Source organism: Aulonocara sp. 'chitande type north' Nkhata Bay, linkage group LG9 (genome assembly GCF_057382095.1).
Source record: "Aulonocara sp. 'chitande type north' Nkhata Bay isolate Kocher_YH1m ecotype deep benthic linkage group LG9, A_spYH_male_GT1.1, whole genome shotgun sequence".
Taxonomy (NCBI): domain Eukaryota; kingdom Metazoa; phylum Chordata; class Actinopteri; order Cichliformes; family Cichlidae; genus Aulonocara; species Aulonocara sp. 'chitande type north' Nkhata Bay.
Genome location: NC_141352.1, coordinates 17,465,028 through 17,489,861, shown reverse-complemented (window position 1 = coordinate 17,489,861; position 24,834 = coordinate 17,465,028). Strand labels below are relative to the sequence as shown.

Sequence of the window (24,834 nt, the reverse complement as noted above, 5' to 3'; positions counted from 1 at the left end):
GGATATCTGGCATATAAATACCAAACCTACACCTACTAAGTTATAACCAACACTTCCTTTGCATCATATCTGAAATGTATTCGGTCAGTCCAGCTGACTATTTGAGGAAGCACTATGCTCCCATCAACGGGAGGCACCTCTCCTCCTCGCCTCTAACCATCATCACATCCTGGCAGCTTGGCATCATTTGAGTAGTCATGGCAACTGCACCACCCGTTTGCCCTTACCCCTTGTATCCTGGCAACAGGCAGACGAGAAGAGGCGACGGTATTGTGTGTATATGTGAGAGTCTAAAAATGACCATATGTTAGCCAGCAGTATTCTTGGACACACACACAGACACACACACAAATACCCACACCTTCATGACTTCAAAGACATAATTAAGTTTTTAATCAGTCCTTAGCGTAGTAATCCTGATACCAGATTAGTTGTGCATTAATACCGCTGGCTTAGACGCGACTGAAGGATTAGACCGGTTCTTTGTGAACCCTACGTATGTGGTGCACAAATCGTAGGCAGGGTGGAGGGTCCTGTGTGTGTATGTGTGGTTGTGCATATCAGAGAGACCAAGCTATGATGAATGTCGCCTGCAGAGACTTGTGTGTTACAGTCATGAGATGTAATGGAAGATTATCACTGAATGAAATCCAGCAGGACTCAAAGAGTCATAGCGATGTGTGCACGTGGAGAGGTGAGAACAAATGTGAGCTTAAGTCAGTACAGACTGAATCGACGGCTATTTTCTGATTGTAGAAAACAAAACCGACATAAGTACCATTAATAAAGTGAACCATCTGCCACAGCTTTTTCACTGGCAGCTAGTAGCAACATATTCACACCTACGAGTAAAGAAAGTCACACTCACCTGTGTATATGCTAGCATTGGAGGCAGGGATACCAAACTGTGACTCAATAAACTTGGGAATGAAGGTGATGAAGGCGGTGACAATGGCACACTCTGCTGTGTAGGACAGGCTGACGAACAGAAAGGTCATGTTGCTGAGGATCCTCAGTGCTGCCTTGGGAAGGTCTGAGGAGCGACACAAGACAAGACGGAGCAGCTCATTACCTTCGCGCTGTAATTAACGCGCACTCAATTTCTTAATTTGGCTCTCACTCTCTCCCACACACACTCTACAATCGGAAGAATCGTTGCAAGAAGAGTTGTAATTGAAAAAAGCCAAAACGAGCCCTAAGTAGTATCAGCCTTAGGTAATGTCAGAGTAAACAACACTTAAACGTCTATGAAACTCACTCAAATATTGTTAAATACAAAGATGCACTCAGCCTCGTCTCATTAGTCCGGGTAATTATTCTTGTTTCACGCACGACTGCAGAAGAAAAAGACAGTAAACAAACATGCAGATGTTCCGCGATTTCTGTGGAAAACGCTTTCTTTTTATAAATGAGCACAATTTAACCATTCATGCTGCCCTCTTAATTATCTCCCTTCATTATTTAGTTGTGCCTACATATCGTTTTGAGCTTCAGGGGTTTCACGAAGCCACCGGCATGTTTGCCATACAGTGCAAACATGCGGATCATGTGCCTCTGTGCTGCGTGCACAAAACCAACCAACCAATCTCTGCATTTACAGCCTGAATACTGTCATCCTTGGTTTATCATGACAAGGGCATTTATGTCTGCTTGAGGGCAGTGTCCATATGATTTGGTCCCCATGATGAAAACACCCCCCCTTAATTCTGTCACTCGGTAGTCATGTGGTCTAACTGCAAATGTGCATTACTGTTACCGGGCAGAACTGAGCTCCTTGTCTTTCCTATGGAGTCCAGTACATTGGTCATACTGGCTGAGAAATAGCAGCAAAGAAAAGTGGACCGAAATGTTTTTATTGATTCAAAGATAAATATCTGGTGACAATAAAAAAAAAAATGTTTGGAGCAAGTAAGGATTCAGGTACTCATACATAAACAAGCAGGGCAGATGGTTGCTGTCAAGACAAAACAAATGTGAGACTTCCATTTGAATCACTAATCAACTCCCTGCTACTAGCCTTTAATAGTCCCAGGAAATGTTTTTAAAAAATGTTTTTTATCCCAATGCAATTATGCAGTTATGTCAAAAATGCATCTCTGCATATATCTTATATACAGACATTAATGTGTGCAGGAATGATCTGGAACGACAATCCAGCACCTTTAATTAATGATCTATTAAATCTGATAGGCGGGTTACCATACTGCCAGCATAACACCGTCAAATGAGTTCATAATTTATGATGACAGAGAAATCCTTTTCATTAAATGAGAAAATAAAGACATCCCACTCACTGCTATGCCCGGAACACATTCTGTTTTCTTCTCACTCCTGTAAACCGTTCATGGTGCAAATGTAAAGTTGCGGTCAGAGCTACAGAAGAGAAGCGAATATTATCAACAACAACAATTTTTTGTTTAGGGTGGGTTAAGTTGGAGATCATTTAAAATGAAAGTTAAGAATTGAAGTACACTCATTTTGTCTCATTCAAACTTTGCATAAAAATACTGTAGGACACTACTAAGCAGTTTAATGCAGGCTAAACTGGTTAGTTTACAGTGTTGTGGTGAAGTTTACAGTCAGGACTTCATGTTGGACTGCTACGGAGCAGACGTGGTGTTCGTGGTCAATATTAGCTTACATCAAAGGTAGCAGACATTAATTTGTATTTCAAATGATGTTGATTAGATTCACTTGCTACCTTTTATAATACTTTCATGGTATTAAAGGGTTGGAAAAATCTGTGATATAAGTTGTGAAACATCGATATGTATCTTGTTGAATTTAGCTGACTAAACACACAAAGAGCAGCAAAGGTCAGCTGACCACAACCTCACAAAAGCAAGATTTTTTAAGTAATTCTGTTCCAGATTTGACCCCTAAAATTGGGTTTCAGATTTTAATCCCTGCTTATATCTTATAAAAAGATATCAGATCAGAGGAGATGGAAATATACAGTCTCTGCCAGGGATGGCTCCCTGGTTTCCCTGTTTTCACGACATATTCAGGACATTATTTCGGTCTTCTGTATATTTTATGTGTCTAAACCTTGTGTAAGATAAGCTTTCCTTGAATGTGCTTGTAAGAGGTACAAGGTCACTGGCGCATATGGACTTCTCCATCTCAGCACAGCTAAGGTATACAATTTCAGGAACAGTTTGACAGAATGAGGATCTCTGCAATCCACAGGGACCTCAGATTCAAGCTACTGCTTCTCTATAACTACTATCCATGTAGTTTGGATGTTTGATGTGCCGTAGAACGCCCGGAACGTGCTGCAGAATCTACAGCTCCAAAGTCACCTTGAGCTGGAGCAAATCATCCTTTAAGAGTCTGTAGGGTTTCCTTTGATTATAACACTTATAACAAGAGACAAAGTGAATAGAAAGAAAAATAAATTTGGGAAAATTTCTTTTTTTCTTTTTTTTTACTATTCAGAGGAAACACAAAGAGTCAGAAAACGTCCAACCAACTTTAAGAAGTCAGGTCACAAATATGTCAGTACAGCTTCTTTATTCAAATGAGAGAAAAAAATCATTAGATCATAATGACAGCCTTATATTTTAATCATGAAAATCTTGCTCTTGCCGCTCAGCCTTTCTTCCATCTCTACAGTCTTTTTCTCTCAGTATGAGTGTGTGTGTGGTCTGATCAGTCACATTTGGGCACAAAAGCGAGACTTGGAAAACCTTTTAGCTGGAGGTGGCTCGCCTACCCTCTGCGCAACTGGCATCTCCAGTCTCTCCCTGCTAGTGTGTATGTGTGTCCAGGGATTTTAAACACAAAAGGTTTTACAGCCATGCGGCTCTCACGAGGGCTTCTTCTGACTCACACGCCTCAAAAGCAAATACCACAAAGCAAAGCAGGAACAAAAGAAAGGGCAGAAAGAAAGTGATGTTGATTATTATCGCCTTTTATTAAAGGAGGTTATTAGGAAGCCGGCCAGTGTGACTAGATGACACGGTGCCTAGATATGAGAATAGCAGTCTCAGTACTAATGCAACTGATCTTGTTGTAGGCGGGGAAATATTAGCAGCATCTGTCAGCATTATCCCAGATCAAATGGTAGGAAAAGGAAAGTGACGCTAATTATTTCATTCCTGGGAGGCGTGCTGTAACGCTGTCTGCAGGGGGACAGATGGTGAAGTCCTGCTGGCATCTACAGCAGCTGCTCCCTCAATCACACAGACCACTGGCTCACAAGAGTTGCCACATTTGCTTTTCTATTAGGATTTATTTGACGACACCGTCAAATTGTGTCATCTATTTGATCAAGCCAACCAACAAGGTTGAAACACAGACACGTTAAGCGTCGTTAATAGTCGCGTGTCACATTTCGTGTTGGTTAAAGATATAGAACGACAATTTACCGCAGTTAGTAATACAATGCACCGACCCCTATATCATTTTAGCTTTGAGTCGTTGCGCGCTACAGTATTTAAAACTGATTTGAGAGGGTATAAATGCAAAACGCATATTTTGACATGAAATGACTCTATTCTTCAGACGGATGCTGACGTTTGGAGCTAAGAACTGAGTCTTGAAATCCGTTTTATCCTGTGAGAGGAATAAATGCCAGCTGAAATACCTGTGTGTGTATTTCACAGCATGCCAAGGTAATAAATCACATATTGAAACATGGCTGTAATACACAGTATGTGTCAGCAGTTTTTTTATCCATAATGACAACATTTCCATGGGGAACTGCATTCACGCAGCAGTAGACCAAGGCCTGGAATTTCCCATAATCAAGAGTTTGTCACTGTGATGTGTAAAAAAAATCAGTGTTAGCATTTTTCAGGGTTTGCTTATGATGTGAAGGGCACAACAAAAAAAAAAGAAAAAAGATAGCTACTTCACAGCAGCATATCTTTCGCAGAAAGTGCTGAATTCGGGCTATGGACAAACAAGCACACCTCAATTGAAGGACATGCACAGTATTGTAATACATTCCAGATCCAAACACTGAACCTCCCGAGTCTGCGAAATTGGCCACAGTTTGCACAACAGCCCAAAACATTGTGCTGAGACAAATAAAACAGCCGGAGAGCTAGCTGTGGGCTGATGAAGCTATAACGCATTCATCATCATTCCAGCACGGGTGCGTCTCTCTGAGACGAAATCCTGTTCCGAATGCTCCGACGTACACACGGGGATTCATTTATAAGCGTGCAGAAACCTTAAATGCGTGTTCAAATTTACAGCTGTGATTTTCACATATGCGAACGTGCACTCCTCTGCAGCTCAGTCTGTCTAGTCCTGTGTGTGGAAATGTGACTGAACTCTCTTGAGAGCTCATTTAAAAGAGAGAGCGAAAGAGAGAGTGAGAGAGCTGTCTGACTGAGAGCAAAAATTGCACAAGAGGTAACTGGGAAACACTAGAGCAGGACTCAGCTAGAGGCTCTTCCAGGGAAAGCCGGGAGATTCCTGGGGCATCTGGCTCAGAGATGACATAAACTAGAATCACCACTTTGTAGCTGGACGCCTCCAAAAACCAGTCCGGTTGCAGTTTGCAATCACGTCTGTCTAGAGTCTAGACCGATATGTGATTTGTTGTGAAGGAGGAATTCATTGGGCGGGTCTTTAAAAAAAAAATTTAAAAAAATCACATTTTTAACAGCACATTTTTCATTTTTTAGGGTGGTGCAAAAACCACAATCCAGTCCCTCCCAGTTCATCCTGAGTACAAGAAAACGTTTGTGTCAGATGTAATGAAAATAATCCAGGTGCACATGAAACATCAACAACCACAAGAATGGAACACATAAGAAGCTACAGCAACCTTGACCTTTGACCACAAAAATGCATTGCTTTGATATTACATTGATCACTGAAGTCGAACCAGTTCATCCTTAAGTGCGAGTAATCTTTGGTGGCAAAATGAACTGATGGACTGCACGACGATGATAATCATGATTATCATCATGATGATCAACACTGATTTTAATGACCAAAAAAGGAGCACCGCTTTCACTTTTGCTACATTCCTTTTAAATTTGTGCCAACTTGTGTTTGTACCTGTGCCAAACATTTGAATTTTCTTATAAATCTGTCTTTTAACTCAACCAGCTCAACCAGGCTAGTGTAGGAAGCTTCAAGCAGCACAGTGCAGGGAACAGCTGCGATCAGCACATGCAGGCACCTGGTCGGTCCTAATTTAAGGAGTGCTTAATTTGCTTTTGCTTTGTGTTTTAATTGGCAGAGCATGTATTTTAAAATGGAGCTCATTTCATTGCAGGAAGCCAAAATTGTGACTATGATTAAAATTAAGTTCACTGTGCAGCCATACTGTCCTGTGTGTGACCTTTAGACATGTTTACTGTTTATTTACTAAAGTTAATAGAACCTAAAGTCCACTAACACTTCCAAGGTTTGCTGCTTCATTAGGCATCTATGTAGACACGCTCTTCCATCACTAATCGATAACATCTTTAAAGGAGAGTTCAGTGAACCTTGCACTACAGTATAAAATGACTAATCCCAGTCATTGATTGAATTAAAGGCTGTTTGGACATCAGTAGCTCATGGGTCCTTTGTGTAAGGTACCTAGAGATCCATCTATAAGGAATACTTAGTGAAAATAATGTTATCTGTTCCTCACCTTTAATATCCTTTCCAAAGCCCATGGAGGAGGAAACATTTTGGCTTTTGCTATTGGACTTTTCCTTCATCACGTCATCATCACTGGACACGTCACCCGGTGAGCCAATCTTCTTCTTCTTCCTCTTCTTTTTGTGGCGTGGCGGCAGCTTTTTAGGGAAGGCAAACATGGGGAAGATGACCAGAAGCATAGCTATGGCACACAAGAGAAAACCACTCCACCTGAAAGGAAAAGAAAAATGAAAGTTTTATAAAGATATCTGAGAAAATACATGATCATATCACAGGACAGCTGGCACGAGGAAACGAGCTTCATATTTACCAGTTTCCAACAAACCGAGGATCATTCTGGTCTATGTTGACAACAGTCTTGGGGTCAACATAAAAACCGATAAGGACGCCTCCAAGCAGGTAGCCAGCTGCGGGTCCAAGGGCTCCCATCACATACATGATGGCTAGAAGAGGCACAGACAGAACAGTCAGAAGTCTGCAAAACAAACACTTTGCAGCTTTCATTAAACATTATCAGGTATTTGCAAGTTTTGATGAGTGTGAAGCCTGCAGCCAGCAAAGCCTACAAATTTCCACATTAATGCTTAATGACCGACTGTTCCCAGCAACTGACTGCATCAGACCTGGAGGAGCTGTTCGTTACATCACATTCATTATATCTTAAACACCTGCACTGAGATCAGTGGAAACTGCGCACCTACACCTCAGGTAATTTCTCACAGCTCATAAAGCATCTGAGGAAAAACAAAACAAAAACAAAAACAAAGGTCTCACGATGACCTGTAGCTCTGACACACCAGCAGACCTTGTGTGGTTGAAACATTAACTCACCGAGGTCTAAGACCATCAGTTAGAGAGCCAATCATGCACCGTCTCTTTGTTTCAGGAAGAGGAAAACTCATTAAAGTTAGTTGGACAAGTGGAAAAACCTCCTGTGGACATCCAGCAGACATTTACCAGTCAGAATGAGGGGGCAAAACTTTCTATAATTACACCTGGAACACTGCTGCTAGCACTTAATAATTACTGTGTGTGTGTGTGTGCGCGCGCGTGTGTGTGGTTGAAAATGTTGCCGTGAATGACAAAATTCATACCCACATGTAGACTTTGCAGTTAGAGATCAAAATAGCTACAACCCATATGCTTCTGTTGCTCGTCTCCCACACACACACACACACACACACACACACACACACACCTACCAAAATGCTCAGATTTGCGTCTCTGAACTGTGTGTTCACACATGCTGGTGTTTGCTGTTTGTGACAGAGCCTGTGTTTAGCAGGAGAGGCAGCAGGTGCGCCGTGTGTCCACACCAGCACCCAAAATATCAAATCTATCTCTGAGACCAAATGAACGCGTCTTCTCAGCCAGATTACATAACACGCACGCACGCACACACATTATCCACCATGTAAGCTCGCCTTTGTCAGAATGGAAACTCAAACACCATTTCATCCCAGTCTGTTTAACCAAATGTTTCAGCTGCCGTGCCAACATATTTTCATCCAAGCACTTTGGGTGTTGTTGGACATCGTTTCCTCTGTGGATTTTGGCCAGTAAAGTAGCAAAAAAAAAAAAAAAAAAAAAAAAAGCGTATTTCTAAAGCCCAAATCCTCATCAAAACTTAATTAAATCAAGGCTCCCTTAAATAAAAGCACTGAGTAAAAGAAGAGAGGAAAACATTGCTCAACAGCCTCCTCTTGCCAACCTAAAGCAGACATTCACTAACAGTAACACACTTTTGTAAGCGCAAGATGTAAGACAGCAATTCTCTGCGCTCAAAGTTTCTATATAAAAATATATTTTTTTAAAAATGTAATGAAAACAAACAACCTATACACATCTAAAAAAAAACACATATATTAAAATGTATAACCAAGTTGTGGGTGAGCCTGGAGATCTGTTAAGTCTTATTCCAATAAAATCTACATGAACTGAAGAATTTCCTCTCCAGACACCTAAAGCTTCTCCTGCCTTTTTCTCCCTTTATCACGTTTGATCTTTTTAACTCATTTCACTTTGCCGTTTCTCATATCCTGCTGCCCGGAGAGTCGATTCATTGCCGCAGTCAAAGCATTTACACAGTGCAACAGGATATTAGCACCTGGAGACAATAAACAGTTCATTACAGTTGGCAGGGACAATAAGAGGTCTTATTGTGCCTTGGCTTTTGTGAAATTAAAAATGTCTCACAAAAACCACACATGAATTCTGGGAAATGTAGTGGAGTTTAAAGACAAGGGTGAATGTGTAGGTAAACGCCATTTTATAGATTGCTGCAGATTCAAATGATCTGCCCCCGTCACGATCCTCCCTCATAGTCGCACTGATTCATCTGCTGATCCATATTACAGGTTGATCTTCTTCTTCACTAAATATCAGTATCTGTCTTAAAAACTTCCTATCAGACAGACTCTAAATGTCACTATCAAGTACTGTAAGCTTGACAAACTTGAAGCAAACAAAGATTGGGTTGCAAAGCATTAATTAACCCATTTTCCAAATTTCAAATATCCAAGAAAAGAAAATCCACAAATCATCTTTTTATTCACTGCCCATTACATTAGTCAATAAACTATACAGACAACTGTAATCTGTAGGTAGCTTCCATTAGCAATCTTTCTCGGTATAAGGGTATAGCTAAATAACTAGTTATAGTTCCAATGTCTCATAGACCTTTCTATTGTCCCAAATATAACACATCACAGTGTAAACACCTTCTGGCTTGAGTCACAAATACACCAGGTGCATCCAACCAGCATGTTGTCATGCAAAAGTTAAGCACCAAGCATGGTCCTTTGATTGCCCTCCAAACTCAATCCTCGTCATACGTGGGGGTCCGGGTTAGGACGGCCATATTTTATCCCCTTTGGTGGGGGATTGTGTCTGTCCTGCTACTCCATCTATCACGTTAACGCCGTTGTGCCTGACTGAAGGACAAAGGGCGGGTCATAAACTGTACCTTAGTCGTTGCCCTATCCTGCCCACTTGGCATAGAGCCGAGATAGTTTAGATCAGCAGGTTGGGATGACGGGATTGGAGGGCCACATCCGGCCTGAAGGGCGACCGGGGCACAGGCATCGGATTGAGAAATATGCTGGCACAGCAGCAGCGCGCCATCAAAGACACACACACAACACATGCTGCGGTGGCAGACGTCAGTGGACTGCAGGGGTGCATGCCAATGAGGAACGCATGGCGCCCACAGGCTCATTTCACTGAATTACACAATGGACCTTCACCAGCGGCACCTGAAGGACAACATATTAAGACTTGATGTGGCTTTCTACACGTGTAGAGGCACCGCGTTAGGAGCGCTGCATTGCAGTTACTGGTTTATCACTCTTAGGTTAAACAAAGTCTAAATCATCCACGTGGTTATTCAGTTTGACTTTCATGTAGGCTGAGGTAACGGCTCAGCCTTCATGGTTTCTAGGCCTCAAAAGATATAAACTGAGAATGTAGTCACACCGCATACATGTTAAGATACACAAACAGAATCCATCTGAGCCACATAATCTCAGGAAACACAATCACCCCAGCACCAAAAACAGCTCAACAAGAAGCACACAGTTTCAATTACAACTCAGTGACTTCACCGGCATCCAAGGTCAGCTCTCCCTGCATCTTAAAAACATTAACTCTAATGTGCATTCACCCGCAAGTGTGAAAGGAGGGAGGCAAGGTGCATTAAGGGTAAGAGTGAGGTTAGGGTTTTAAACGGCTTCACTGACACCAATTTAGCAGTTCAGCTCCAGTGTTTGTGATGGATGGACACAGCAGTGTCAGGCAGAGGAGAAGAAAGGAGATTTACTCAACAATAATCCAGAAAGAGAAAGGCAGTAAAGCAAGAAACCGTTTTATTTGTCTACCAACCAGTCAAGCAGGAGTTTACACCCATGTCCGTCCAGACTTGTAGTGCATGCAGAGGCTGCGAAGGAATTTAATAAGAAGGTATTAAGCATATGTATGTCAATGCAAAAAGAAAAACGCAAAATAAAAGAAGATGATTCTGCAGAAAAGTAAACAATGCTTCAAAAATCAGTGTTGCTGTAAAAAAGTTACAAATTCTAAAACGCTGGGGCAAGGTAGGCGCCTAAGATTACTGCTGCCAGTTCAGTATCTGACCAAATGTGATGTATGGTCACAATATGTGAGACAGAGAGTGAGAATAAAGAGCGAACATCAAGAAACAGAAGGAGCGCAAAAGAAAAAAAAAAGAAGAAGCTTGGGTGCAGTCTGCGGTGACTGATCCTGCTGTGTAACTGAGTGATAAAGCTTGCTCAGCAGCATCCCTCTTACATCTAACCTTCAGGGACCAGTTTTGCTCTGTTGTCTCCGCTCTGCCTCCTCCACACTGCCGGTTCCTTTGTATTCACGAGCAGCAGTGACTCATTCACAGCTCGTAGGAATGAATGAAGGCCAAAGAGAAAAAGAAGAATGAATTGAAAGAATTGGTGAGATGATTTTCACTGCACTCGGTCTTACTGCGTTTCAGCTTTTACGGCGTCATCTTTGGTAGTCACCAAGGCACCCGAAGCTGCTTGAATAGCTAGATGACAAGAACGGACTTTCATCCATAAAAATGCAATGGCTTCTAGTGACCTTCCACCCCCCTCCCCCACGACCTCTCCTGACCTCGTGTTCTCCTCACCAATGAGACTCAGCCAGAGCAGCAGAGGATGCAGAGCCACAGGACCTGATGAGAAAGCACATTGCGGCTAATGAAGCAGCTCCCTGGTGGTCAAACTAATTAGCGCAGATTAATGATTTGATTTAAGCACATTGACGAAATAAAAAGGACAAGGCTTGCATCGTCAGTGAGGTCAAAAGGTCGCACAGCTCCACACAGCCACATATACAAAACCAAACTCCATGCAGCGACGTTTACGTGCAGCCAAAGTAAAAATCTCATTTGTTTTTCGGGAATTTATTTCTCTCCAGTGACTGTCCTGCAATAAAGGCTGTAGAGGTATGAGCCTCGCTCTGTAATCCTTCTCTTTCCAGCTCTCTGGCTGCAAAGCTTCGTTTCAATGAATTATCTAGCGCTCCACCTGGCCATTAGCCTACACCGCTCAGTCAGCCTCTAAACAAGCCCGGGAATGGATAGCAGGCAGCAGGCAGCAAGCGAACGACCTTGGGTTCGTATTCACCGCGTTACGTGGGAGCTGCCGATTCTCTAAAAAAGATGCAATCACGTTGTCTCGTGAGCGTTACTTGAGCTTTGCCACGTTGATTTATGTGGCACTATACATCACACGTTAACTATTCACTCTAGCCTAGGATAACAACTGAGCCTCAGAATGAGTTATTCTACTTTATTTAATAACATCTACTTTATGCGATATGGCAGCACAGAATTTTGATTTGCTGCTCTGTGGAGTTCCTAAAGCTCTTTGGAAAGTGTAGTAGCTGTTTTTTGTGGGGTTTTTGATAGATGATCTATGCGGCGTCTGCTGTTCGAAAAAGAGCCACAGAAGGGAAACGCCGCTCTATGTATCCCTGTATTATGGGGATCAGTTCAGTCATGTGACCTCTCCAACCCCGAGAGACAAGAGGAGGAAAAAACACAATGAAATAGGGGAATGGCGGCATTGTCATGACAACTTGCTGACATAGCAGTGTCTTCTTACAAGTCCTAACCTTACAGTTTCACCCAAAGGGCACACATACACGAACAGAGTGAGGCCAGTGGGGCAGACTGCTTTAATATGCATGAGTTATTTATATGATACACACATACACAAAAAGGCATACATCTCTAAGTCCATTTATTATGTGTTGATGATGTTTTTCAGGATGGATGTGGTCCCAATTATAATGAAGTACACATTCGTCGTCACAGACTTGAAGGATGAGTTGCCTCTGCAAGACCGTGCATGTGTTTAGCCCCAAGTGAATAATGGGGGGAAAGTTCTCTATACATACTTGTACAACTGCTTCCAGTCAGATAAGAACATTCAGGGAGAAGAATTAAATGGAAATCAAGAGACATGCATGAACAGATAGAGAAAATGCGATGGCGTACTGGCAGTGGAAATGCATGAGAATAAGGCATGAAAGGAAAAAAAAAAAGCTGAAAGCAACATAAGCACAACTGAGCCGACTATTACTAACTGATTACATTTAATACACTTGCACATTCACTGTGTTAGCTCCTAGTTTCGGCAACCAAAACAGACTGACTACTTATTAAAGTCAAACACTGTCGAGCAGCCGGCAGATACCGTATCTGAGATAACAACATAAATCTGCGTGGGACACCCAAACAAAGCACAGCCTCATTTAATTGCATAGCTATACAGAACATTAAATCTGGACTAGTTTAATGATGCAAATCAGATCTATTAATACACATATCCATCTTTATATTTAAGGAATAGTAGGAATAGTGCTGGCACTCTATAAATGTTCTAGATAAAGTGAATGAAAACATGCTGAACAAGCAAGACTTTTCGATTTTCTTTATGAGATTTACACCTTTTTAAACTGCGTTTTCATTTGAATTTACATTCAGGTGTCGAAAGCGGTGAAGATCTTAATGGATTAAATGGGGAAAACTTTGATCTAGCAGTACAGCAGCACAGCCGGGTACAGACCCAGACCAAAGTCTTTACCGGGAACCCTTCTGAACTGCACAATCAAAGCAGTTCAGAAGGAAATCAACATTCAGGCCACCCGTTAGACGTCTGTACCACTTTATCTCCAGGCATTCCTGTGGAAGCCCCTTAAGCAGAGACATGACAAGTCACAAGGAGCACTAAGAACTTGATCAGCATCTCAAGCCTGCCTGTCTCCTCCATCCTCTTCTATGTTCTGTTTCTGTACAACAAACTATGAATGTTTTTGCCTAATCCAGCTGTGAAAAATGCTGGTAATATGGTATATTATTGATGCCTCCAGTGTAAGACACAATAAAGGCAAGTGCAGGCCCATTCATAAATATTCTGTGCATGCTGCAGTCAAGTGGCACAAGTTGCGTCACTTTGAAACTGTGTTCTCTGTTATTACGTGTTATACCACAGCACTTTGCTGTGTAGGGTGCAGGAAAAATTCTAAATGTAATGAATTTTTCATGAAAGCTGCTCCATGCAGGGGTTCCCCAAGCTCACTTGGCAAAATCAAATATTTAGAAAACGAGAGGGGGTAAAAAAGAACGAAAGGGGTTTTCTCTATTTTTAGCTGCTCCTCGGCTGCAGCAGAGAGCCTGAGGTACAGTAGTCAGCCAGTGAGGCAACACTTCAACCAGCCATGTATGCATACACATTTATCTGTTTATTTGAATTAGCATAAAGAAAAACATCCTAAAAGATGGGAATAAAAGATATTAACTGTTTTAATCAGACTGTCAGCAACGTCCAAAAAGAAATAGTGGTTCCAGCATGCCACTGCTCTCCAGTGGGAGCCGATCCACCCACACACAGCTTCACGCTAGCGTGCATTAGTTGCGTCACAGACCCAGTCTGACACCAAATGACCATTTTCTGCTGATTCCATTGCTGGCCTAAGGCTTCTAGTCCTGCACTGGCAGCAAAAGTCCTCAAATCTGCTGCTGCTAATCTAAAAAAATAAATAAATAAAAGAATCCACTCAAGGGGATGAAGCGATGAGAGAGCACAGCTGAAAAAGAACGCATGGGTAGGGTAAAAAGAAAGAAAAATCTCAAAATCATCTGGGAACATGACAAACCCAGCAAGCAACGCACATCAGGACTCAGCTCAGCTGCCCGCTCTTCCGTGATGTATTAAAATGTGTGAGTGGGCCTCGAATGCAAATCTGCCCTGTGTAAGATTTTAAGTTTAAGTAACGCATGGGAAAACAAATCTGCTTAAGTAGGATTTCCTCTCTTAGAACCACTTTCCATTTACTGTATTGCTGTTATTTATGGGTGAGAAATGTGTACCGTGTATTTTTTTTGCCACCCTCCCTTCAGTAAAACATGAAAAACAAAAGCAAACCCTGCATTAAGCAGTGTACAATTACATATATGCAGTTAATTATTACTTATAAGTAAGCCATGACGTATTTACTTTAACTGTGACGCTGCAGCAGCTGCAAGGGTGTTTTTGTGAACACTGTTACAACTGAAAATCTTTCTTCTTCACAATCTGCCCTTGTGACAAGCCAATGAAAGCAACACGGTTCTCTTTAAATGGCTTAGTGATGAAATGTCATTCAGAGGCACACGGGCTCAAGAGAAACGGATTAATTCCACTGCGTCTCCTCCCTTTTTTTATTTCTTTACTTTACTTCACTTACTCTCAGAAGTCTTTCGCGTGCTGCCACGTTTAGCAAATCCTTTTACTTAGCAGCCTAATCCATCATCATCTTTGGATTCTCCTCTTAATCCATCGTTCTTTGTGACTTCTCGTGCATTCAACTTTACAAGATTTGAACAGAAAGTAGACAACTTTTTGTTTATCCAAGACTAAATGTTTATGGTTAATAAGTGAAGAGGTTTCTCTAAAAAGGTAAAGAAACATTCAGATCAACACCTTGTAAAAAAATTGCAACAAAAATGTATGTGATTTAGGAGATTAATGGTATAATTAAAGCCTGTGCTGTGACTTTGTGAATCATCACATAGAGAAACTTTTGAGCAGAGCTGTAGCATTTAAGGACATTTGAGGAGACCTTTACAGTACCTTCCTTTCATTTCTTCCCTGCCAACAGGAACATACTGGGGAGGGGTCCCAGATCCAGCCTGAAACACAACAAGCTGTGTGTTTGCCTGTGCATAATGTTCCAACATTTGAGAGGGTGGCAAATAATCTTTCAGCTGATGAGTGGCCATGAATGAGGCATCTGGGGGCTGAGGGTAGAACCACATTACACTCGGTGAAGCTGTGAATTCATTACAGCAGCGAGTTAGGTTTTCAGTGTGCCACAAGCTGGCACCTGCAGCTTTTCAGTTTCTGTAAATGACAGACATGGCACACTAATCTGCTCCATGGCTCTAAAGCTATGCCCAGAATTTATTTGGCATCCTCAATACATCCTCCACTAGGACTATTACTTCTGCTACTCTTTTAAACCACAAAAATGTTCATTCCAACTCAAGAGCTCATTTTTTTTAAAAAAGAAAAAGTTGTGTTCATACTCAAACTGACGTTTCTAGTTAAAAATTTCCCCTTTATGACTTGGAAATTAATCACACACACTAAGCTAATTCTTAAACAAAAAAAAGAAAAAGAAAATCCTGCTGTTTTCATTCCTGTAGGTGTGCTTTGCAATTCACAGCCATGTAAGAACTCCTGAGACAATTTGATTTCTGGGTATCTTGAAGGATGACAGGCGATCTAATGATCTCCTAACAGGGTGAATATAATCAACACAGGAGAGCACGACGAGAGGATGTGAAGATTACATAGCACAGCCATGCTTTATTCAGATTTCATTAATTTGGTGTTACGCAAGTAAGAAAAGGACTGTGCTCTGCAGCAGTGCCTCCTACACACTGTGGCAGGAGAGTATGAAGCCATACTTGACGTTGAGGATGAGACTTTTCTGCCCTGCATTTTTTTTTTCTTTTTTTGTAAGTGTAAGCTTGTAGGAAAAACAAGTGTACAAGCCTTCTGCGAATACTTATCCACACTACCAGCCACCCCCCCAAAAGCCCTCAATTCTAACCCACACCCCAACTGCAGGTGCACACTCACATTCATATATGTGTACTCCCCCTCCCCCAGGCAAGCATCCTGCCAGCTCTCAACAGCTGCTCTCTCCAGGGTCACACCTGGAGCCTACCAACTCCTTAAAACTAGGTACACCCCCCCACACATGTAAACAGAAACAAAAGTGTGAAAAATGAACATTTTCGTAGCATAAAGTGTCTGTGCTAAGCAGAGGGATCCTCCGTTGTACCTGTACACCTTCCCAACCCACTAACCTCGCCACAAAGAGCAAACTCAGCTGCTGCCAACATCTGAGGACGACGCTTGTCAAAACACTGCTTCTTCAGTGAACTGTATCACAGTTGCATGTGTAGCCTAATAGTCCGTGTTGCATAATGCACGACCAGATTAATGCTACATTTACAAGCTAAACAGAGCCTGGCAGCATCGCTGCGAGAGACAGGTGAAAGCGTACAGCTAAATTCACCCTTGTCATCTGTGCGGCTGTCAGGCAACGTTTTTGGTCATAATGCCTTATTTTTTTGGCGCTTCCCGAAAGGCGCGTCATTGTGCACAGTGCGTCCAATGGGGTTAGGTCAGAGAGCGTTTAAAGACATCCATCTCATCCCACAGAGCAGCTCTGGGAAGCTCAACACAGGATTTATGTCCATTTATAAACCATTATAAAAATAAATCACTTCTTGTGAAGAGAAAAAAAAAAAAAAAAAAAAAAGATCTGCTGGGCATCTGTATGGACAACAGCAACAGAAATATTTTCATAAACAGAACTTTTTTTGTTCTCCACATGTTCTTGCACTTATGTAAATCCCATTAGCACTTCTCCCTCCAGCCACCCTCCCTCGCTCACTCTCCATCTGAGCAGCACAGGGGTCAAGAAGAACAATAGCCAGTCTACCGCTAAGAGAGCACAACACTGGAATGGAGTGAGATTTTTTTTTCTCCCTCGTCTCTGTAGCAAAGCAACACTCTTAAAACACCCTGAAGCCTGCATCAACATGGAGATTGGACTGCGCAGAGGAGGTAGCATGCACAAGAAGGAGAGGAGGAAATGCAATTTAACTTGATGTGGTTGTACGGTGTCTGGCTGGTGTAACCCTGCGATCCCAAGAGAAAAGCCACTTACGTGGAAACCCAAAGCAGCTCTATCAGACAATGCGTCTTTCCGAGAACATGGCGTGTGCTAGCAGCAGTACTCTCTGTTCTGATGGCCATCGCAGGATATACTGCACCCCTGGTAGCAAACATCTGGCAATTATTGACGCCAATTCATTTCCGGACCGGACAAAACAGGCAACGGAAGGCCATGTTTCTCATCACGGTTATGATTAGCTTAACAGCAGAAAATACACAGAAATTATTTTGAGGGTTTTCATCCAGCAGCGATGAAAAGGAAGTGGCTACTTGCAGTTTTTAAGCAATAAAACACTTTCAGAAGGATCTGACAGCTGAGTGGAGCAAAGCTATCCATATAAAAAGCTAAAGAAGTTGGGGTGAGGGATGATAGGTAACTTGTAACGGTGAAAATGTTTTTAGCAACTAAATATTCCAGAATAAACTATCATTAAATAGCAAGGTTGCAATCCTGTTTAAGTCAGCTTTCAATTTAGCCCCTACAAAGAAGTGGTGACAAAGGAAAAGCTTACTGCCTACTGCAGATTAATAATTAGGTATAAGTTAGATCCAGTCCTAAACAAGTTAAATAGCAAATGCGATACAGATAATCACTCTATTGAGGTGTCTATTAATTATGTTATACCCATAACACGGTCTTGTTTTCTACCACCAGTGTTCCCAATCCTCGACAGTGTTTCTGTGCTCTGAGAGTTTAACTACACCAAAAGGTCTTCTGAGAATTTATTTTTAATTTGATTTCCAAAAAGAAGTCAGGGATCAGTGAGGATGTGGTGGAACAACATGCACCAAAGAGGCTGCAAGAACAAAGCAAGCATTTCTTTCCCGCATAGCTGAAAACAAAAGGACTTCTAGCATTCTTCATATCACAAAAAACTCTGCTGGCATTTCCCCAGGAACCTTCCCACACTATCAAAACAACCGGCCACCACACTGAAAAACAGCCACTGGTCAATGAGGTTAAGCAATAAATACAACACACTACAATTGCTGCGGTTAAAAACTTCCACCACTGGAGACAAATTATTATGCTCACATGAACCTTTTTTTTTTTTTTTACATCACTTCTCTTCTTGATGCACACACTGTCATCAGTAGCACAGCCACGCAGAGGTCAGTCGTTCACAGGCGTGTCATAGTAACAGTAGTAGTCCCACAGAAAGGTCGCCTGCTCCTGAGTAACCCTGCATGGCCAGTGTGGCATAATTTAAACCCTCCATGAGGACGGCAATGAAACGAGACCAGTCTTCTTTCTATATGTGTGCCAGCTTCTGACAGATCAATGTCTACCCTAAACTGATCCTGAAACCTGAGCCCGTCAGCCCAGAGGGGCAGAGAGGAGCGGGGAGAAGGCGGGGTCTCTGGGGACTTCACTGTTTGCCTGACTATGTGCACAACCTGCATTTGCTTTGGCTGCTGCTAAGCAGACCAGGACACACAATTTAATGAAACTGACTGAGTGAGCAGAAAAAGGGACGTACCAGGTCCACGAGTGATAATCCTACATCAAAAAAAATAAATACATAAACACAGTGAGGTTTAAACTGTAAACTTAACAGTCCATTCCTCTGTTGCCTCTCTAAGCTGCAGTACATGCACGCACTGCAGGAGAAAAGTCTGAGAGCAACTGTTCTTTCTAAATCTGTCAGAAAACACACCCCTTGTGTCCATGTGAGCATGTGTCTGTGTGTCAGCGTGCAGACAGCACTGCTGTTTAGGCCTCTCTTCATAAACTGGGCATCGCCTCCTTCATTTCCTATTCATCCTCCAGAGGCTTGATGCATGGTTTCCATGAGTACCTAATAAAAAATTAATAACTCAAAAACACCAATAATGGAAACTGGGATGGAAGTTTCAGAGAGACCTCTGCACTGCAAACTACAGTACTTAATGCAGAGGCCGTGAGGATGACAGCTAGGAGGAATCAATTAACCTTATCCTGTATGTAAAGCAGGTAGCTAGCTACAAGCGCCAGAGACAGCAACGTCTAGACACTGAAAGGTTATTAAAGAACAACAGAGCATAAACAAAAGGTTTTAATATCAGTGTTTTCTGTTTATTTTATTATAAATTTAGCTCAAGCACGCCATTTGAAAGTTACTGTGGAATGCAGAAGGCAGTAAAATCAAACCCAGCATCTCAAGTTATTCCATGTCAATTACACCTTCTCTGCATCATTAGCATGTAAATCACTGCGGTCATCAGTGGAGAGGGGAAAAAGACCCCATCTAATAAGCACAGGTTAAGCCACAGCCCAAAGGCTGGTGTGGAGGAAATATTCAAAGACAAACACGATTACTGATTAGTTCTATGGATCTCTTTGGAGACATTCATTTAAAAAAACAAACAAACAAAAACAACAATTTTCTCCTGTCTCCTTCCCCTTTAACCACAATTGGTCCTTCCTCCCCTCCCTTCTTGTTATAAGGGAGTTTTTCCTTCCCACTTTCGCCCAGTGCTTGCTCATAGGGATCATCTGATTGTTAAGGGTTTGTAGGGTCTTTACTTTTAACTATAAGGTGCTTTGAGGTAGTTTTACTTATAGAGAACAAGTCACAACAATAGCTGAGTAAACTGAACAGAAATAACAAGAACAAAAGTGTTTCAAATACATCTTTCTTTCATTCATCTATTGCAAATGATTATTCTGCCACACAACAGTACCCACTGCAACGAGCCACCATCACACAAATGAAGTGACTTCCCAGACAAACGTTCACCATAGTAACACCAAGAACGATATGCTGTAAATCTGTCTGAGCGAAAGAAGAGGAAAGACAAGAGGAAAGGTAGTAGCCCCTGTGTCCGTCCAAGTCATGTCTTTAGAAAACAGACGAGAGCGGCAAAACACACCATAAATGCTACACTGATGTCACCATTTGCTCTGAAAGTAGAGCAAAAAAGGTAAAGTTCAGACACGGTCCCTATTATATTACCCCAGAGATGTGGGCCGGAGTTGAGAAATGGAGTGATGGGCTCTGTGTACTCATGCAGACACAAAGACACGCATCAAATATACATCTCTCTTACACATGTGCATGCCTTTTCTCTCTCCAAGGACACCAGAAGTACCCTTCAACGTAAAGCATGTTGTCCTACAAAAGAGCAACTCCTCCCCTCTGAGGCAGAGCAAATTGAGATAGGGTTTACATTAATGGGTTTGAAGGGAGGAGAAAAGGGGAGGCTTCTTCTAGATGTGGGTTAGCCTATATTTTTACAAAATGATTTTCTGGGTGAAAACCTGCAGTCCTGCTGTAAGGTCTCTTCTCCTTCCTCTGTTCAGGTTATGTTTACACTCAAACTCACAAGAAAGCATGATAAGCCATCGCTGTCTAGACTCTGAAAGATAAGAGTTCTCAAAGTGGATACTACTGAAACTGCGTTACCATGGTTCTCTGGGGATCTACAATACAAATAACGTACATTTTTCCCCCGATTATCTGCTCCCTCTGACATGTCAGAACATGTCTGGTTTTCCAAACAATGCTTTACTGGAGTGAACAGATTATCCCTTTGTGAGCTCTCTCAAAATAGCCATCAAGGTCATCAGAGCAAGCGCTGCTTTTGATGGAAATCTGCACAAAGGGACGTCTTGAGCAGGACGACTCAGGGAGCATATTGAGCCCTAATGCATCTGCTGCGGAAATACCTTAGCAGGATGAAGGCGAAGCAAGTTGGTGTCTGAGACCGTTTGGGCCTTGTTTTTGTGGATGGTTCGATAGCTATGCTGCAATGAGTCGCTGTGATGAAGGGATCTGATCAATACTGGGTCTCGAGGGCAACAGTGCAGGCAGCAGAGCAGACCGATGCTCTGTAGGCTGCGCAATGCTGAAATAACTGGGCCAGCATCAGCAGCGTGGCTAATGATGTGAATTCATTTCAGTGGTAAAATAGGCACTAATTTCAAAAGTACTAGTAGTCAGCTGTCACTGAAACAGATGCTCATGCACACCGGTGAACATCTAATCAACGATTTCGATGACAAAAAGTGGACAAATCAAGTAAAACAGTCAGTGGTTCAAGAGTTTTGAACAGTTATACAAAACAACCATATATTCTCTGTATCTCTGAATGCTTGTTTTTATCTTTTATCTGATGGTTTTAGTGTAAAAAATCAAAAATGAAACGACTTTTTTGACCCTATGCGACCCATATCCGATCATGGTATGACAGTGTGAACGGCACAAATCCGATATTTTCAAATCCGATCGGAGTCACTTTCATATGTGGTACTGAATCCGATACATATCTGATGTTTTAGAAAGCGACTGCTGTTTGAACGGTCATGTCGCATTAAATCCGTCTTCTATGTCACTGACACAAGACAGACGCCAATTATCAGCGCCAGAGAAGCGCCTGATAAGACATTGCGAACACTTCCCGGCCATCCCGTGTAGATGTTAGTGAAACAGCTGGGAAGACAACGTTGGAGAAACGTGAACATTTTATTTGTACTGTATAATCTGCAGATTCTGACAGAAATCTGCAACTATCCTTTGAAGCACCGCTCCTCTCTAAAACAGCAATAAAGATAATTATTAGGCCATATGTAAATAACAAAATAACTTTATAACTTAAAGCAAAATTGGGAAACGTAAAGTCCGAAACAAGTCTTTATATTAAGGGCCATCAGTCAAACAATACTGGTTGGTCTGGGACTAAACAGAGCGCGTTGTGTGTGACGTCTTCTTTTGCGCATGCGGGCCGCTTTGAGGGTTCACACTAGAGCGCGTTTGCTGTCACATTTTATTTGTAGTGCGAACGAGCAGACAAAAAAAAATAAAAAAATCGGATTTGATCAAAAAATCGGATTTGAGCATTAAGACCTGCAGTGTGAACGTAGCCTTAGTGGCCGTCTCCAAGACTGAAGGGTGCCCCATGTCGCGGTAACCCAGCTACAGTGCACATATAGGATTACTACAGTCATAAGCTACTCCATGAGCTATTTAAAGTATGCGATACATCTACATAAATCCAATTAATCTGAGCAAACACATTAAGAGACGGGTAAAGCCTCGACACAGATAAATAAAAGGAAACCTGTGAAGAAGTACACATAAGAACAGAGAAAACAGTCTGCTAACACCTCGAACACAACCTTGTCTTTTCTGGCTTCTTCATGCACACACAAAACTTGGAGAAAACACGCACACACAGAGCCAGTTGTGGTCTATTAATCATAAGCAACCTAGTTCTGCTTCTTGGTACAGATTCATCTCTTGTGTGCCTCTGGCCCAAGGTTGACTTTGCAGTCTCTGTATTTACCTCAGCGTGGTGCAGAGGTCACATGGCGTAGAGGTTTAAATCAGAAGAACAGAGCATGAGAGTGGGGGATAAAATCTTGAGGTATAAACGCATGCATTGTAAAAATCACATGACCCAACAAATTAAAAAGCAGTCTTTTAAATCTCTCGAATTAGAAATTCATAACCTTTCCGCCTCGGACGTTCCCAACATCCAATCCATTAACAAATGGAATGAAATAGGCTCGGGTAAGCGATGCTAATTGTGTTACAAACCACTGACTGTGTAACCCAGCGTCTCGGCATTCTTCCAGCCACACACCAGAGCTGCTCGGTTTAACTGTGAAGTTGCTCAAGTCGTAGAAAGCGGTCTGTAAGCTTTACAGATTTATTTATATAAATTCAGCCAGTCTGGGCTGAGCAAAACCAACTAAGTGCTTTAGTGTTGAAACATAATTCCTTGACTTTTTGCAAATGTCAGTCATAAGCAAGGAAAACAGAAGTGGATTAGAGGACGGAACAGATTTATCCTCTTCTGAATGCAGTGCCTCCTGTTCTGCTGCTACTTACCCAAATACAGAGATGCATTTTCTTTCTTCACATTGTCGTCCAGGTAGGTGGGTCCCAGGGTGTAGATTGGCGTTGACCCCATGCCCACGAGTATCTGGGCACAGATGAACAGTGCCACATACAGGTTGTGCTCATTGCCCTCCTGGTCGCGAGGGCACGATGCCACGTCCAGCAGTTCACGGCCGCTGTTGTTGCTGCTCTGACAAAGGCCTTCGTGGCCCGCTGAGGAGTTCATCTCTTGGATCTGGTAAGGTGGTGAGATGAAGTGGGGAAGGGAAAACAGCGCTGCGCCTACAGCGATAACAACACCCCCCACAGCCAGCCAGCGTGGCCTCTGACCTCTACCGCCGAAGTACGAGATGAAGACGACCACCAGCAAGCTGCCGATGTCGAAGCAGCTGACCAGCAGGCCGGACTCGGAGCTGCGCAGGCTGTAGCGCTTCTCAATGGTGGTGATGACGCTGCTCAGGTAGCCCGAGACCATCAGGGACTGGATGAAGGTCAAGTAGCACATGCAGAACAAGAAGCAGCGCGAGTCGCTCAGGATGACCTGCACATACCTTCTAGCTGGGATGCGGATAAGGCGGGTGATGGAGAATCCAAATTTTCTGCCACCGGAGCCTGTGGCCCTGTGGCCCTCCACAGGCAGGGAGCTGCTGAGCCCCACCATGCTGGACATAGAGGGGGAGAAGTCTGTTCTGGAGGAGGGGGATTCTTCCTGGCTGGAGTCTGGGGTTTTACGATGAAGCCCACAACTGTCCTCTAGGGCCACACAAGTGTGGGCTGTGCCGACCAGCCGAGGCTCGGCAGCCTTGCCACCCTGTTGACAAGGTTCATTCAGGATTGGTAGACTTTTGGACTTGAAGCAGTTCTCTGGCTCCATGTATTGGTCCTGGAGCTCACAGATCTCCAGAGACTCAGACATATCACTCCCAGTTTCATCATTGTCCAATGAAGCCATGGCGCAGCTGGAGTTTCAGCTTCAGTCGGCCCCTGGCTGCGCTGACAAGTCTGCCAGTCAGTAACTAGTGCCACATGAGGAAAGTGTAGAGCTGCTGCAGGGCTGTGTGCTGGAGAAAGGACTGCCCTGTCAGTGATACTGAGGCAGACTGAACTCCTCTAGTTATGTGCATGTTTTATTCCACATCCCCACTCACAGCAGCACCGCTCTGTCACAAGCAGCCTCCCTCAAAGCAAAACATCAGACTCCTAATATGCTTACAAGACACAAAACAATCCTGATAGCGGTAGCTCGACTGCACACGGAAAAACATCACCTTCTTGAACTAAAAACCTGAAGTCATCAACAGAGTTATCTGTTGACAACACATTTCCTAGAATGTAATCAACAACAAAAAGATGCTGTCACAATGATTTTCTTATCTAGGATCCCATGTTGATTTTGATTTTATGGCTCTTTGTTAGATGGCAAAATTGGTTCAAAGCTTCTGTTGTTTCCTTTGTTCCCTTGCTGTGCAGCATCCTAGAAAAAAACAATACAAAAAAGGGGGGTTAAGAAAAACATAATTAAGTATAGCTACTTCCAAAGTGGATACATTCATACAGGCCTAAATACAAAATACAGCCCTTTCCTCTTATGTCAGTTTTATGTCTACACAGGATTATACCAGTCGCCTTGT

At 42.6% G+C, this 24,834-nt stretch overlaps 1 protein-coding gene across 1 annotated transcript in view; it reads right to left on the bottom strand.

Moving 5' to 3' along the window:
* Positions 1–24,834, bottom strand: part of slco5a1 (solute carrier organic anion transporter family member 5A1) — a 50,688-nt gene that overhangs the window by 11,486 nt on the left and 14,368 nt on the right. Inside the window, exons 4-7 of the mRNA XM_086306163.1 lie at positions 23,195–24,677; positions 6,923–7,055; positions 6,602–6,822; positions 869–1,033 (exon numbers count right to left, since the gene is read on the bottom strand). Of these exons, the coding sequence (XP_086162289.1) occupies positions 869–1,033; positions 6,602–6,822; positions 6,923–7,055; positions 23,195–24,155 (1,480 nt within the window). The 5' untranslated portion in view covers positions 24,156–24,677. The remainder of the gene's footprint in view (positions 1–868; positions 1,034–6,601; positions 6,823–6,922; positions 7,056–23,194; positions 24,678–24,834) is intronic.